Genomic DNA, 15,818 nt, shown 5'->3' with positions numbered 1-15,818 from the left:
GATAGATGGATAGATAGATAGATAGATAGATGGATAGATAGATAGATATTTGTGTCCTTCTGTTCAATTCTATATATAGATAGAAAAATAAATAGATTAAAAATAAAATGATTCAATAAATAGATAAAAGTCAAACTAAAATAATAAAAAATCAGTAGAAAAATGTCCAGTACATGTGTGCTAATAGACACACATTCACTTTATAGGTCATATTACTGCACATGTCTTCATTGTTGTTGTGCTTCTCTTTCCTCTTTTGCACCATTAGAACCAGACACAGTGAACAGCAGCAGCAGTAATGATAGTTTGTTAGTAGAAGTAATGGTAGCATAGCTAGTAGGTTTAGATAAGTTAAAGTTAGTTGTTTTATTGTTCTTTTATCCTGTAAAGCGTCTTTGAGTTTCTGAGAAGCGCTATAGAAATAAAACGTTTTATTATTGTCATTAGGAAACTTTTGTTTCTAGTAATAATATCAGTAGCAGCAGCACTAGTAGTGGTGGGAGTTAAAGTACAGACGTTCAGCAGTATATATTTACTGCAGCACTTATAGTACTACCAGCATCAGCAGTAGGTAGTACACAGTGGAGGTACGCAGTAGTGGCAGCAGAACTGTAGCAGTAAAAGAGAAACTGGCAGCAGCTCCATGAGGAGCAGTGATGGAGATAAACCAGCAGCTCAGACGCTGTCGCAGTAACAGAAGTAACAGAAGTAAGAGTGGTGATGTGGAGCCACTGAGTTCCTCACCGACGTAGTTCTCCACATCGCTGATGTAGAAGGTGGGGGCGGGCATGGACAGGCCCAGACCGTCCTTCTTGTGGACCAGGATGGGCTCGTTGAAGCCGTTCTCCTCCAGATAGTCCAACGTCAGCTGGCCGCCGCCGAGCTTCACCACCACGTCCTCGGCGCTGAGAGGAGCCAGGAGCAGCGTGGGTAATGTCAGAAAAGAAACACGACCGGATTATTATGTCAGAGACTTGTGAAAGTATCTGGAGGCTGATATTGAAATGCTACCCCACAGTGCCCCCTAGTGGACATGTCAGAATGTGGACCAATGGAATCCTTAATGAGAAAAAGCCAATCGATAGGAGGGATCATTTCTTTAAACCATAAATTAATTCATTAGATGTCTTCCCGTTGTGCTGAGTGTGATCAGAGGACAGAGGGCTTTACTTTCACCTCTTTGTCTCATAACATCACCTCATCTGTGGCACACTGGCAGTGCTTCAGGTTGAGAGCTTTGTGCTGTTCTTAGCTCACATACGAGGCCTGTCCAGGAAGATATTTTCATCATTTGTAATATTTTCTGCAGTGTGGAACAAAACATCCACTTTATGAATTCACCTAAAATCCAAAGAAGCACATCTGTCCACATAAGCAACCCCCTAAATCACCTCAATATGAATTATTCAGCAGAAAAACAGTTGTTCAGCACTTTCAGCCGGTTTGCTGATCAATGTTGGTGTAACTAGAAGGTGCCGATGAGGACACTCCGACCTTCTTACCTGGGAAAGGTTCTGCTGCGAAGCTCCTTGATGAACACCTGACTGCCGTTCTGAACAGCTTTGATGTCCGTGCTTTGGCCCGTGTCATGTTTGCTCCAGTTCTTTTTCTTTTTCACTGAAGAGCAGACGAAGACAAACAAGAATAAAGAAACGAGAACTTCTTTTAGCTTTGTTGTCGTCTGACGTCGGCTATCAGACAGTTTGGAGGAGGTGGAATCATCACAGCTAACATTGGAGCTACTCACGTGTGGACTTGCCGTGGGTCTTCTCGCAGTTTGGACAGTGATAAATGTCGATATCTGGAGCATCGTCTTCATCCACCCCAACACAGCTGAAAGCAGAGCAGAAGCACTCGTCAGTGAGGTGAAGGTGACCCTACAGTTCTCTGACTTCCCTCCACTCAGACACACTTTGTTTGATTGGCTGCAGCGTGTGAAGGAGTTTCATAATTAGTCACGGTGACGTCGACGTCTGCGCCGACCTGCAGCCAGCGACTACATCCGCCATCAGTGGATCTGACGGTTATGCTCTTAAGTCACCGGTTGACCTTCTGACACTCAGCGGCAGTGGAAACACCACCGCTGCATCGTCACCGGCAGCGCACTAAAGCCTCGTGATTTAAATGATGTAATCCATTTAAGACACTGCAGCAACACGTCTCTGTGTGATCAGAGCGTCTGTATCCACGTTTGTTTGTTGTTCTGCTGCACTGTTGCTTTAGCTTCACATGAACGGCTGAAGGCTGACGGCTGCACATGAAGCCTCTGAGAAGGTCTGAAAAGTAAAGGTGCCCTTAAAGCTGCGTTCTCTGTCACAGCCAGCAGGGGGTTCAATCCAAGCATGAGTTCAACACCAACAACAAATGGAGGCGACGAGCTGATCACGCTGCGACTGGAAGGCACGAGCAGTAGAGGTCAGAGGAGGACACGAGGGAGGGAGGGAAGGAAGGAAGGAAGGAAGGAAGGAGGAAAGACGCAGTGAAGGAGCATAAGCTGTCTCCTTTCTATCATCATTAGATCAGAACGAGGAGACGGACGAGCTGAGCCGACGAGTCGGGACATCGTTCACCAGACGCCAGACTCTCAGGAGACTCGGTGGGGTTCGAGTCTCACCAGAGACCTTCTTACTCACTTCATCTTAGCTACTGTTTGGAGTTTCTGTGACGCAAACCACTGAAAAACAGCAAGCTGTCATCATGGAGAAGCTACAAAAATAAATGAATGATAAAATGATTCAACATTTTATTTTGGCTCCTTCTAAAAACAAACTCTACTGATATGTTTTTGTGCTGCAGTGATGTGGTTACAGGTCAACAGGTCAACAGGTCAACAGGTCAACAGGTCCGTTCATGCTTTGCTGTAAATTCTTCACATTTGAGAAGTTGATGCAAAAAATAACAAAGAATTCAGAGAAAAAAATGATCAGAAAATTCTAACATTTCTGAAATGGAAGTAAAAAAAATCTTCTTCTACTAATAAATAATTCTCTAAATGGATTTTTGTACTCTGGAGCAAAGTCAGTCTGCAGAGAGGAAAGAAATGTTCAAATCTCCACTCCGGCACGGATCAGCTGTAAGTTAACCTACAAACACACACACAACATATCTAGTGCTACACAACTACACACAGCTTCCTACTGGGGCTGCACGATTCTGGCCAAAATGATAATCACCATTATTTTGATAAATATTGAAATCACGATTATTTGTTGATTTTAACCAAAACAGATGTTTTTATTTATAACTGTTTTCACATCCATGTATTGAGCTACATTCCTGCTAACGTGCTGATATGTGCTTAAAGATAAAACCGGTCCTCTTTCTCTCCAAAACTCACTCCTTAAAAAATAAAGATAAAAGAATAATGAAAAGGCAACAAAACAGGGCGCTGCTTTCCTTTTCCATTCCATATATGTTCTGAACTAAACTATAAACTGGATGTGAATCAATCAGTCATCACTTCTAATAAACTGAATGAACCGCGCTGATGTCACCAGACAATCTCAACTCTGATTGGCCATCGCAGCAGATCGCAGAAGTTCAGATTCTTCAACTTGCTCTTCAAAAGAATCGCGTCATTCACGCAAATAACTCGTTCAATTCGCGTCAGTCGCATCACGCTAGTCGCACGAGTCACGCTGCAGGACGTTCACTCTTCACGTTGACTTTACATGTAAATCACCAGCACCAATGATTTTATGGCGTCTGGTGTGAACACAGCGTTACACATTTTAAATGTCGCTCAATCACACAAACCTGATCGGAGGAAGTCGATATCGTGATGATGATTAAAATGTGATTAACTGTGCAGCCCTGCTTTCTGCCTTTTTTTACTACTTATTGCTGTATTTTTACTTTCACTTATATCTGCTCTTGTTTTGTTGTACTTATTGGGTTTTTTCTTATAAAACAGGACCTGAGTACTAACATGTGAGCTGGCATGATGAATAAAGCTCCTTGAATCCTTGAATAAATGGGCTAAAAACATACAAAAAAAGGAATAAAAAGGATATTGTCCTTTTAAGTGATTGGTGGTGCTGGAAGGCAGCAGAAGGACGCAGGACATTATTTTGGAGTGCAGTTCAGTGCAGGACGAAGGGACGGAGGAGTGCAGGACTGCAGAATCCTGCTATCAGTCAGTGGACTATAAATACCCATCTACACCCCGTATAGGTAAAGCTCTGTGGTCTGCAGCTCGGCTGAATAAGTGCTGCTAAAGTCACACGGGGGGTTTCTGGTCATCTGTTCTACGATTGGAGGTAAAATCAGCAAAACATGTGGCACAGATGTAGCTCAGCTGCTCATCAGGAGGTGAAAAGATGTAAATATTTCAGCTGCTGTGATGGAAAGAAGCCGAACCAAGCTGACAGAATGTGATATAAACTGTAACCCATGTGTTGGGTCTGAATGATGCTCGTCCCTCCTCTTTCAGACTGCAGCTGGTGTCCTGCACAAGCGAATTCCTCCCATTTGGAGCCGCTGCTCTCAAACTCAATGAACTGGGAGTTCCCCACCATGTTTTCTTTTTCCCCTCCTGGGAACTCCACGATGCTGCCGCCTGCTTCCACCGAAGGCAAATATAGGAGTGGGTGTGTGGACATAGTGGAAATGCCTGTTCATGACGTCCTCCACTCTGCGGCTGGGAGGAGAACGCCTTAAATTCAAACCAAACGAGAAATGTGAAGACAGAGGCAGGTTTTTGTTGTAGGACCGAAGCAGAACTTTTCAGATGAGATGACTTCATCTGTTCCATCAGTAGATCTTGTGTCGTGTTTTCACCACAGCAGGTTCTCTTTGTGGAAACGGTTTCGTCTTTCAGCAGAGCAGAAACATCTTTCCTTTACTACACATGTGGTGCTGAGCACACATCACGGGATCCACAGAAACTTTTCAGACTTCATTTGAAGAGCACGGGATGTATTTGAACCACATCTGAGCTCTTTCATCACTTTATGGGCTGCAGCACAGCATCGTCCTTGAGCGGCTCTGAAGCCGCCGACGACCTTTTACCGTCCTGTGTGGGGCACAAGACTGATGACTACTGTACTACAGAGACTGATAGCACATCATAAAACAGTTTTCTGTTCTCCTGCCTTTTACTCGGGGTACACAGGAGTCACGGTTCGGTACCTCGGTGTGTAATCGTCCATAATTCTTGGTGACACTTCACTGTAGCGCTCTGTCAATAAGAGAGGACCGGAGCTGTTCACTCTCAAGTATGAAATAAGTCAAATCCAAATGATCCATCCAGACGAGTGCAACGTGATCTTTAACTTGAATTCATGGTGAAGTCATCAGTGCAGCTTCAGCTTTAGACTAAACAAAGCAACGCTGCCTTTGTGTCTCTTTCTACTTGAGGACACAAACATCTTATTTGAATTAACTTGAAAGTCCTTCAAACAGAACCACCAGTGGACAGTGAGCCGGCCAGCTGACCGGTACCGTGGGAGCAGAGGAGCTGCAGGTTCTGGCTGCAGATTAAAATGTGTGACATGAGTTAAAACATCACACAAGAGTCATGAGGAGTCACTACAGGAGGGACATGAACGATGTAAACAGACTTCTGCCACGAATCATTTTGGCTGCTGAAAAAGTTCTGAACAGTCTGGAGCAGCTAAAGGAGCTGTTTCACCAAAACATATGAAGGAACTACAAACTACACAACATGCATGTGGGCTGCAGGTGGATCAGTGGTTAGCATCATTGCCTCACAGCTAGAAGGTCACCGGTTCACGTCCCGGTGAGGACACCCGGGATCTTCCTGCGTGGAGTCTCCATGTTCTCCTTGTGCAGCGTGGGTTCTCTCCGGGTTCTCCGGCTTCCTCCCACAGTCCAGAAACATGCTGAGGTTAATTGGTGATTGTAAATTGTCCGTAGGTGTGAATGTGAGTGTGCTTGGTTGTCTGTCTCTAAGTGTAGCCCTGTGATAGACTGGTTACCTGTCCAGGTGAACCTGCCTTCACCCTGAGTCAGCTGGGATAGACTCCGCCCCCCATGGCCCTGGTGAGGATGAAGGTGTGCAGATGATGGATGTCCATCACTGTTACTGCTGAAGTTTCTGACAAAGGTTTACTGGCTGCTGCCGTTATTTTAATCAAAAAGTAAATCTGATAAATCTGGAATTAGTTCAAGTTCTAACAAATATCTGCATGTCCACCAGTTCCTGGGTGTGTTTTCCTGAATATGTTCAGGAAACCCATTTCTGCATCATCCACCTGTTTTAATGCGACTGTGTTCTCATCAGCTGCTAAAGAGAAGGACTGGACTGAAGTTCTGGTTTCTACGGTCTCATGGACGACACTTTGACCCAAAGTGTTGTACGGTGGAGGCCGACTGAAGGCAGGCGTCTGTGCTGGTGTTCAGTCATCTGATTGTTCTGTGATATACAGTCTGTCACACACTTCTTTACTTCGGGGTGTTTCCACTGCCGTCCACACATTAATGACTGTAATGAGTTGATTTGAGGGGACAGTAAACGTGCACCGACCAGCAAAGTGTTCAGTTTGTCCCACCAAAACATAGAATCAAATATTTATGTGACGTTCTGCACGTGGAAATAAATCTAATAACTGTCACCTGATCAGGTGACTAACTCTGATTGGACTGATCCAGGTGGTTTTGTGGGACAGCTGCACTGATAATAATAAAAAAAACACTTAAAAAAGAAAAATAAGCTGCTCTCATGACACAAAGCTTTGTGATGCCAGTTCAAGTGGTGGAGGGAAGTCGTGGTGTCGCCTCATGTGGGCAGATGTTTCCACAGACTGAAGAAACAACTCCAAGAACCCGTAAACTGACTTCTATCAGACAGACTTCTATTCCAGCTCGTGCTTCCTGTTTGATGGACATCTGAGATTAATCCACAGCAGCTTTGGGGTTTGAATGCAGATGTTCTGTTGCAGGAGGATCTTCAGGGACCAGGTGAGCTTCACTGGTACAAACATACAGAATAAGTTCAGCTGGTTTGTGGAGGCTTTGGAAGCTACTCGCACGACGACACCAGCAGAGAAGCAACAAGAAGTTTGAGTAACTTCTTCCACTTGTGTTCAGGTTTTAGCTGTGAGGAGGCAAAATGTGAATGAGTCGCTGCTGGAAGCAGTTATCACGAGCAGCTGCTGGTATCTTCTTAAAAACAACATCAGCACCGATTATCTTTTGTCATTTCATCATTCAGGTTAAACAATGAGACAAACAACATCAACACATTCATTCTGGTAAAACATGACCTGTAGAAACTTCTCAGTCACTGTTCTGTGCATAAACTGTACATACATGAAGTCATCACATGATCCAACTGAGATGATCCCTCAGCTCAGGATCCAACAGAACACAACTGAGACCATGAGCAGAACCAAAAAGACAAGCAGCTGCCCGACCGTGAGAAGCTCAGAGGAAAAGGCAGAACCACGGCGGTCCAATAACTGTTTCCAAAGCTGTGGATGCAGAAGGTCGGACGGACAGACGGCGTTCATGTGATCCTCATACAACACGTAGAAACACTACAGCGGGCAGAGCGAGGCGGGAAAACACTGGCATCCAGCTCCTCAACAAAGTGTTGGTAAAACTATAAAACTCCCTTTAGTTTCCCTTTTTGTTCTGCTATTAGAGCAGCCAAATGACAGAAGCTGTTATCCTTGTACTTTCTGTCAGGCAGCCTCCAAACGTACAGAACAACGTCCTGCTTTCATCCTCATGAAGAGGAAACGAGTCCAGTAGAAGCTGACTGGCCAACATGCAGCAGCTCCTTCATTCATCCACCTTCATGTCAGACTGACCAGGTGACAACACCAACGCCAACACTCGCTCTGATGTGTAGAACGCTGTAGGCCACAGATCAATCAGATATTGAGTAAATGATTTGTCACTAATCAAACCAGCACATGCATTAGACATGTCCAGGTGGGACGGGCTCCATCAGGACAGCTGATATGTGCGACACCCAGACGGCGTCATGAAGCGCTGCATGTATGTACAGCAGGTCCAAAGGAAACACGCCAAGTCCACTTTGCTTCTGATTCCACGCTGTCAGCACAACTCATGAAGCTCCATCACGCTGATGTTTCAGGGAAAGAAAGCTTAGATATCTCAGAACTACACCGCTGAAGCCAGCAGGCCGTTAACACCTGATTTAAATACAGCAGCTCAGAGACGGCCAGGAGACGTGATGTCAGTGGAGTGAAAGCTCACAGCTAATCCACCGGCAGCCGGGCTTTGTGGGCTTCAAGTCCAGACAGCTCCACAAGTGCTGGACAAACAGGACCTACAGACAGGAGAGCTGTGCAGTGTGGTGGCCTTATTTAACCAGCGTGTCATCATGAGGAGCATCAGGATGAGTTAGACGTTCTCGTACAGCCCGGTTCTGTCATGTTGGCTCCGGATCTGAACCAAGCATCACCTTGTTCTGGATGCACTGTGCACATGTATGCATCTGTATGTACATGTTGGTGAGTCAGACACAAAAGGGATTTAAATCATGGCTTTAGCCGCCTGGTGGAGCTGGTGACCCACGTACAAGGTCCCCATGGGTTTGAATCCCGCTCATCTCTGTCTCCACTGTCCGATCTAATAAAGGCAGCAAGGCCCAAAAAATAACTTAAATAATAATAAAAAATGAGCGTAGCGCATGTAGACGAGCTACATAGAAACGTGGAGGCAGGACAGAAGGTTCATGGTCAGACATGGACATCATCTACATTCACCTCCATCAGCGCTGAGATCAGTCAAAGCTAATAACGGGTCCAGTCCCACTGGGCTGATGAAGGCTCGCTGATAAAAATGTAGTTTTTCTTCTCAAAGTTATGAAGAAATAAATCCGTATTATTGTTAGACTTTGGGCTACGTCTTTGATGATTTCTACATTTTTAAGTTCATGCTACTGATCAGTTGTCCTCATTCATCAGAGACAGCTTCAGCTGTAGGAGCTTCTTCCTGCTGCAACGTTTGTTTAGTATGAAAACTATGAAAGTCTGCTGATGGACGGACGTCACATCAATCTGCTGCTTTTAAAATGTCAGAGCATAAACACAGAGTGGAAAACGTCACTGATCCTACGTCTGAGTTTGAATGCGTTTGATGGAAACGTTAAGTTTGGGAGACGGAGCTTCACAGAGAGCTGCTTTGACTACAAACGTCTTCATGAGGATGTGTTCATCCTGGAGATGCTGCTAAACGGTGAACATCACGCTGCGCTGGTCGCATCGTCCTGCTAGCGGAGCACAAACCCGGTTCTGCTTTCAGGCTGACGCCGGTCTGAGGCTTCCTTCCTCCTGTCCGGTCCTTACAGTCGCTCACTGTTCTACCAGAGCAGTACCAGAGGATTCAGGTCTGAATCCTCCTCCGCTGCTCCATCAGCAGCTTCTTACAGTGAAGCAGGCTTCGGCTCACGTCCTGCCTGGTAGCTAAACGTTCACTGACAACCGGTTCTCCTCCTCCGGCCCGTCTGTCTGCTGCCTCCATCACCCTGCATCCAGCAGGACTCTCTGCTAGCTGCTAGCTGCTAGCATCGTGGCTCGTATTCATCCAACTCTGCAGCTCTATGGAGCTTTTAAGCCTCTTTTAAAACAATGTTTTGGTTTGTTTTTTTTTTTAGCACATTTATTGCTTTTTCCACTGCTGGAATCAGCTTTTGTTTCCAGCCAGCTCAGACACACCTCCTGTACATCCTATTGGCCGGTGTGGGAGAAACACCAATCACAGCTGAGCAACTACAACCTCCACCCTGGTGGCACTGACGGTGTTCAAACCTCCACAGGAAACTCATCTTTGTGCTTCACAGCTACACATTTAAAGCCCTCATACGTAACTCTGCACCGTTGCCTCTTAGAGAAGGTGCAGATGTTCCTGCTTCTTTCTCCAGCCGCCCATCAGCAGCCCGAGCACACCAGCTCACCGACCATTCTTTACTCTTATTGGACGCATTTACAAACAACATATCTCACTTGAACTGGAGGAAACCACTTGCAATTCTGTTTTTTCTAAATTGTCTGTAGGTGTGATTGGTTGTCTGTCAACAGTCTGAATCGAGAATCATCCACAACCAGAATCAGTACCATCATGACTGGTACCTGAATGCCTCCTGGTCACTACTGCACAGGGTGAACAAGATGTGAATCACTTCTGAGATGTTCTGGCTTCTGTTCTGTGGAGCTGACACGCCGTCTCTCTCCATAAAGACCAGGACGTAGACTGCTAGATGAATAAATACGGGTCTTTTCTTTCTGCAGACTTTTCATGTTTGGATAGAAACCGAGCAAGTCTTGTTCTGTGTCTGCCTTCCTGAGGTGATGGTACATAGAGCCAAAACCAGCATCTGAATTTTAAAGTTTTGAAACCCAGCAAACATACCACACGCATAGCAAGCAGAAGAGGCTGAAACCCTGATGTTAGCAGAACCTCTTCATGGTATGAGCGACTAAACAGAAGCTGCTGGTCTGTAGCAGTGGAAGTAGAGCCCCAAAGAGCAGATAGCTGGAGGGGAAGTTAGATATTTAAATAAGTAAGATTAAGCTCCAAGTGTTGGTAAAACCTGCTTCCCTCCTGGAACTGGATGTCTGAGGAGGATCGGGGTTCTGAGAGGTCCGGTGTGCAGCCGGAGTGGTGGAACCATCAGTCAGTATGAGCTGTGATCGGTGTGATCGGTGAAGGAGCTGCTGTCGCCACCAACACAACGGTTCTACATCATGAAGTGATATTGATGAGATTTACAAAGAGCGCAGTGAGATCCAAACACGTAACAACAAAATAGTACAGTTAAATTTCTGTTGTGTTAAAAGTACGTTAGAAAGCTTCAGGCCACTGAATGCCACATACGGTGGATTCACTTACAATTTGGGGAAAATATCCAACTGCAATTATTCAGGAAGCTGCTGTTCTTTGTGATGTATATTTTCTTGTTGAGTCAAGCTTCAGCTCAGTTTGTGACAGAATTAAACACGCGATGCAGCACGAACACACCAGATCTCATTAGAAGTGTCACACAGGGAGGCCGCATGAATTTATAAAACCGACTGTCACAACAGTTTAAACTGTGATGAGGTGGGGCTCATGAATAATGACATGGTGATGGTCGGTGGAGCCGCGGCGTGCAGCCTGTATTACACATTGTTCAATAGACGGCTTCAATCTGCTCACATTAAATAAAATTCACTCACAGCATTAGTCTATCCTCTTGATTCCTCATTTTTTTACTGTATTGCTACAAATTGCAGTTTCAGTTTGAAATCGACTAACTTCAGCGCTAAATACTATTACTGTTGGTTTTATTCAGCGACCAGATCGACTAGCATGTTTAGCCTAGCTTGTTACAAACACAGGAAGGTAAGTGCTAACTGCTAGCTGCCTAAATCCATTTCACAACAAAACAACTCCAAAACAAGCCAACAGACACAAAGCTGTGGCACTCGGGTGTTGTATAAACCTGCATTAACGCTATGTTGGCGGGAAAAGACGGCCATGTTTGCAACTTGTGACTGTTTATCAGATAACTCAAGCTAGCCAACAGACTGTTTGCTAACAAGCTAACAGCTAACATACGATACAGGAATGTAACTAGAACAAAGTGTAACAGCGTTGCATGGCCGTTGTTTTTTGTTATCAGTTGGACACATGTTGGTTAAAAAATGGTCACGTTTGTTCAACATATACGTATTAAATGTTTAATGAGCCTGAACAGCCGGCTCTGGCTCCACACGTCCATGTTTGTCCACTTCTGTCAAAACTTCTGTTCTTTTTAGCACAAAGTCAAAAATGTCAGAAATTTACCAAATTTTGTTTTACTAATCCTAAAAACGAACGTTGATGTGGCACGAGTTTGGCTCTAATTATGGAACTCCAAAATGATGCTCATGTGGCAAAATTGGCTAAAGCTAATGTTTCCCACATCTGACAACAACATGAGCACGCCAACGGCGGCGCGTACAATCAGCTGACCTCAACATCATGTTACACTGATTTTTTGTTATTTTTATTTTATTTTATGACTGCTAACATATTCTCAATAAGTCTGGACAGACATTTTTTGGTTACTGGCACACGGTTTGTGAATGTATTGATGCTATTGGCTAATATTAGCAAAAAATATCACTAAATTTATCACTCTGAGTCAATATACATTTATTTCAGCTGGTCTCCACCAACTCCTGAGGAAAATATCCAGAATGCTAATTTCTTCACTCCTCTCAGCAGCTAGCTTTATTGCTAACTGTAGGTTTATGTGAACACAGCTGCAGGCTAACAAGGTAAGAGCTCCGAGGCTGAACCGTGTGGGAAAACGGGAGGCCATAAATAAAAATAATGAGCTAAAAGTGGCTAAAGAAGAGGCATCAAAGATACCGTTTACAGTATACACATTACTTTTACTACAGTGCTGATATAATTTTATCGCCTTTATAGGAATGCAACCGCTTCAAAGTCAACTTGTGTGCGTATTATGAGGCTTTGGCCGCTAAACGCTGGGCTACAACAGAGACGTACAGTGAAAGCAGCACAATGTGATTTCAGGAGCCGTTAGCGTTGGAACTATTTCCTGATCAACAACAGCTGGGCGCCGTGGCTGCAAGCAGCATCTGTAAAACCCTCGTCCTGAACGCTGCAGAGCTTCAAACATGGCTGAAACCACAGTGACTCCTGGTGCAAACAAGAAGCTTAGAAGCTGCATGAAGAACGTGGTGATGTTTCAGGTGTGATGGAGCTCAGCAGCTTGTTTCCTGACAGCAGTCTGCTGAGCTGGATCCATCAAAACAAATACGCAGGTTTAGCTCAAACATCAGATTTTTACCTGAACATCACTGCTAAGCTCACACCACCACACACCTGCACAGGTGTTATTACATTTAACTACCACTGTTATTGTATTGTTTTATAGCTCGACAATATAATTAGCTGTAATGACTTCCTCTTGCCACATGAACGTGTACGACACCTCAGATAACACAATGAAGAGCTGCCGTCCTCCAGCTCCAAGGTAAACACACCGGATCTCCTGCTCATCATGTTTAGACAGCCGAGGACAGCCCGGCTGAAGTGGATCACACTTTACAGTGAGTCCCCTCCAGGGTTCAATTATTAGATCGCTGCTTTTCATTTTGTTCAAGCGCGGTGACTCCATGGATCATGATTATGTTGATGATACATGGTCCAGATGGCACCATGACACAGTCAGACATCAGCACCTCCTCTGAGAAGGTAGCACACCGGAGGTCACAACACTGTTATTGATCAACCACCCAGCATCCTGACATGAAATCCCTCTCCATGACTTGGGCCTGACATTCATTTTCTAAAATTAGGGTTTTCCAGAATGTGATTTAAATGACCTGCGTTGATGGAGGTCCAGATCAGGAGACGGAATAATTGGATTGTGCTTTAAGCTGGGATGTTCGGTGCAGGCAAAGCCGCTTTAACAGTGGTTTTGTTTGCAAAAGACAAGTCCTCTGTTTGGTTTTTATAATCACATAAAGTAAAAGTTATAAATGATGCAGTGATCAGCATCACTGGAGGAGTCTGGTGACCACATGAGGACCCACAGAGCAGCCATGTACACCTAATACACACATATATAAATATCTCTGCATGTCTGTGTGTATATAAGGTGTGCAGAGCTACATGCTGCTGCTCATCTCCAGCAGCAGCTCCGTCCTGGAGCCTCCACAGCCGGCGGCCAGTGAAGGGTTAACGTTCAGGCGCGTAAATGCTGTTCGCGGCTCCGAAGGCTTGTTCGCCAAAAAGAGAATTAAACAAACGACGTGTTAACACACAAAAGAAACATAAGAAGAAGAAAGAAAGAAAGAAAGGGGAAAGACACCCCGGAGTGCAGCCGAACAACGGCACAGAGCCCAGAGCCCAAGCCGAGCGCGGAGCCCGAGCTGCGCGACAACAAGCCGGACAGCAGGAGGGAATAGAGCCCGGCGCTCGGCGGGGAAAGTGATGAGCGGCTCCGTCTAATCACTGGCGAGCAGGCAGCTATTACCCGCAGCCCAAAGTACAGAAACAAGCAGCCACATGAACGCAAATAAATGTGTGATCGGCCCCGTTATGCTGAAGCTGGACGGACAGCCAGCACGGGCTGCTGTCAGCCATAGCTGCTGCCAGGGCAGGAAGGCTTCTGCGGGGCAGGAAGGCTTCTGCGGGGCAGGAAGGCTTGTGCGGGGCTCAGCCTGAGCTTCGGCTCGGGTCGTGATTTCCAGCAGGCAGCCGGGTCCCGGGAAGCGGCTCGTCCTGCGGGGGCGAAATGCGCCTTAGCGAACAATAAAAGAAACGGGGAGACGAAGGGAGCCACCGAGGCTCCTCCGCCGCCTGCCCGCTCCTCACGACGGGGAAGGCGGCTTCGGCTTGGCGGCTAATGCGGGAGGCGGCGGGAGGCGGTGGAGGAGGGGGCAGCCGTTAAGCCCCGAACACCGATTGTGCTCCATAAACGGCCGCATTTTCTCCACAAACGGAGAATCTGTTTTGTGTTATTCGCGATAAAATGTCACAACCCCGGTCGGCTGCGTTTAACTCCGCCTTCTCCTCCGTCTCCTCCGCGGCCTCTCCTCAGATGCAGACGGGCGACGGAGAGCCACAAAGCTGTCAAACGCAGCCAGACCTCTTCGCCATTTTTGTTTGTTTCTCCTCCGCGAATGCAAAGCGGCCGCACAAAAACACAGCGCGAAGCAGCGGGCGAACAATGCGGGCCTTACCTGCCGTGGAACCAGTCCTTGCAAGCATCGCACTCGATCATAAACTGGGTCACGTCGTAAGGTAATCTGCAGATGCAATACACTGGTACAGTCGCCATGTTCAATTCACAACTACGTCGGGATAGACTGGGGGGGCTGCAGGAGGAACAACGTCCTGCAAACAATATGATCCAATATGATCTTCCCCAGAAAAAAAAAAGCCAGGGGCAGTCCCGCCGGACACATGAAGCTTCAAGCGCGCAGCTCCATCACAGCGCGGCCGTGTTGGGTGCGTGCGGAGCGGCGGCGGGTCGGCGGCAGGCTTTCCTCAAATGCATGATTATTATTATTATGATCGCGGCTACTATGTGCGGCCCCCTGCTGACTGAGGCGCTCATGTTAGGGAAGGAAAACGGAAAGAAGCTTCGGGCTTTTTCTCTTTTTTTTTCTGGGAGGGGAAATAATTAAATAAAGTGAATAGATGGTAAAGTTACGTCAGGAGGGGCGAGCAGCTAAAACATAAAAATAGATGAATGAGTGGATCAACAATGCAGATAATTGGATTAAAAAATAAAAATGTTTAGCTGTTACATAATTATGTGACGAGGCGACAGAATACAGAATAAAACAAATATAAATATATGGACGTGTTTTATGAAGCCTGATGCAATTTGTTCAGTTTATCAGTAAGTAGGTTATGTAATGACAATAAAATACATTATTATCTATTAAATGAGCAGACTTTTGGATTTGCCTGGTTTTATTCTCCACTATAATAAAAAAAATAAATATATATGTATATTAATGTATGTGTGAATGAATATAAATAAAATGTGTGTTTCTCTGGAAGCTGTATAGAGTTTCATTGGTGCCTTTGTCAGTTTGTTTGGTACATTATTGTACCCTGTATGTTATCAATTGTTATTAAAAAGGATAAATATGATAATTAAAATATATGTTTTTGTGTCAGAAGTTGGTCATCTATGTTGGTTTATTCTACATTATGATGTAAGGAGATAAAACATGCAGAGAATATAACTGAATATTCAATTTAATAAACAATATGTGTGTTTTTTACAAGCTGCACAGAGTTTGTTGGTGCATCGCTTTGTTTGTAAATGATGTTATAAATGTGATTGGTAGCATTTATTATAATATATAATA

General features: G+C 45.2%; 1 protein-coding gene across 1 annotated transcript in view; it reads right to left on the bottom strand.

The window, feature by feature from the left end:
• phf2 (PHD finger protein 2) overlaps positions 1 to 15,466 on the bottom strand; it is a gene marked incomplete at its 3' end in the record, with an annotated part of 38,346 nt that extends 22,880 nt beyond the window's left edge. Inside the window, exons 1-4 of the mRNA XM_008305492.1 lie at positions 14,676 to 15,466; positions 1,748 to 1,833; positions 1,503 to 1,617; positions 745 to 905 (exon numbers count right to left, since the gene is read on the bottom strand). Of these exons, the coding sequence (XP_008303714.1) occupies positions 745 to 905; positions 1,503 to 1,617; positions 1,748 to 1,833; positions 14,676 to 14,773 (460 nt within the window). The remainder of the gene's footprint in view (positions 1 to 744; positions 906 to 1,502; positions 1,618 to 1,747; positions 1,834 to 14,675) is intronic.
• Between the last annotated feature and the right edge of the window lie 352 nt (positions 15,467 to 15,818).

Source organism: Stegastes partitus, unplaced genomic scaffold (assembly GCF_000690725.1).
Source record: "Stegastes partitus isolate 25-593 unplaced genomic scaffold, Stegastes_partitus-1.0.2 Scaffold2523, whole genome shotgun sequence".
Lineage (NCBI taxonomy): Eukaryota > Metazoa > Chordata > Actinopteri > Pomacentridae > Stegastes > Stegastes partitus.
The sequence above is the reverse complement of the archived record's forward strand: the minus strand, read 5'-3'. Positions and strand labels throughout refer to the sequence as shown.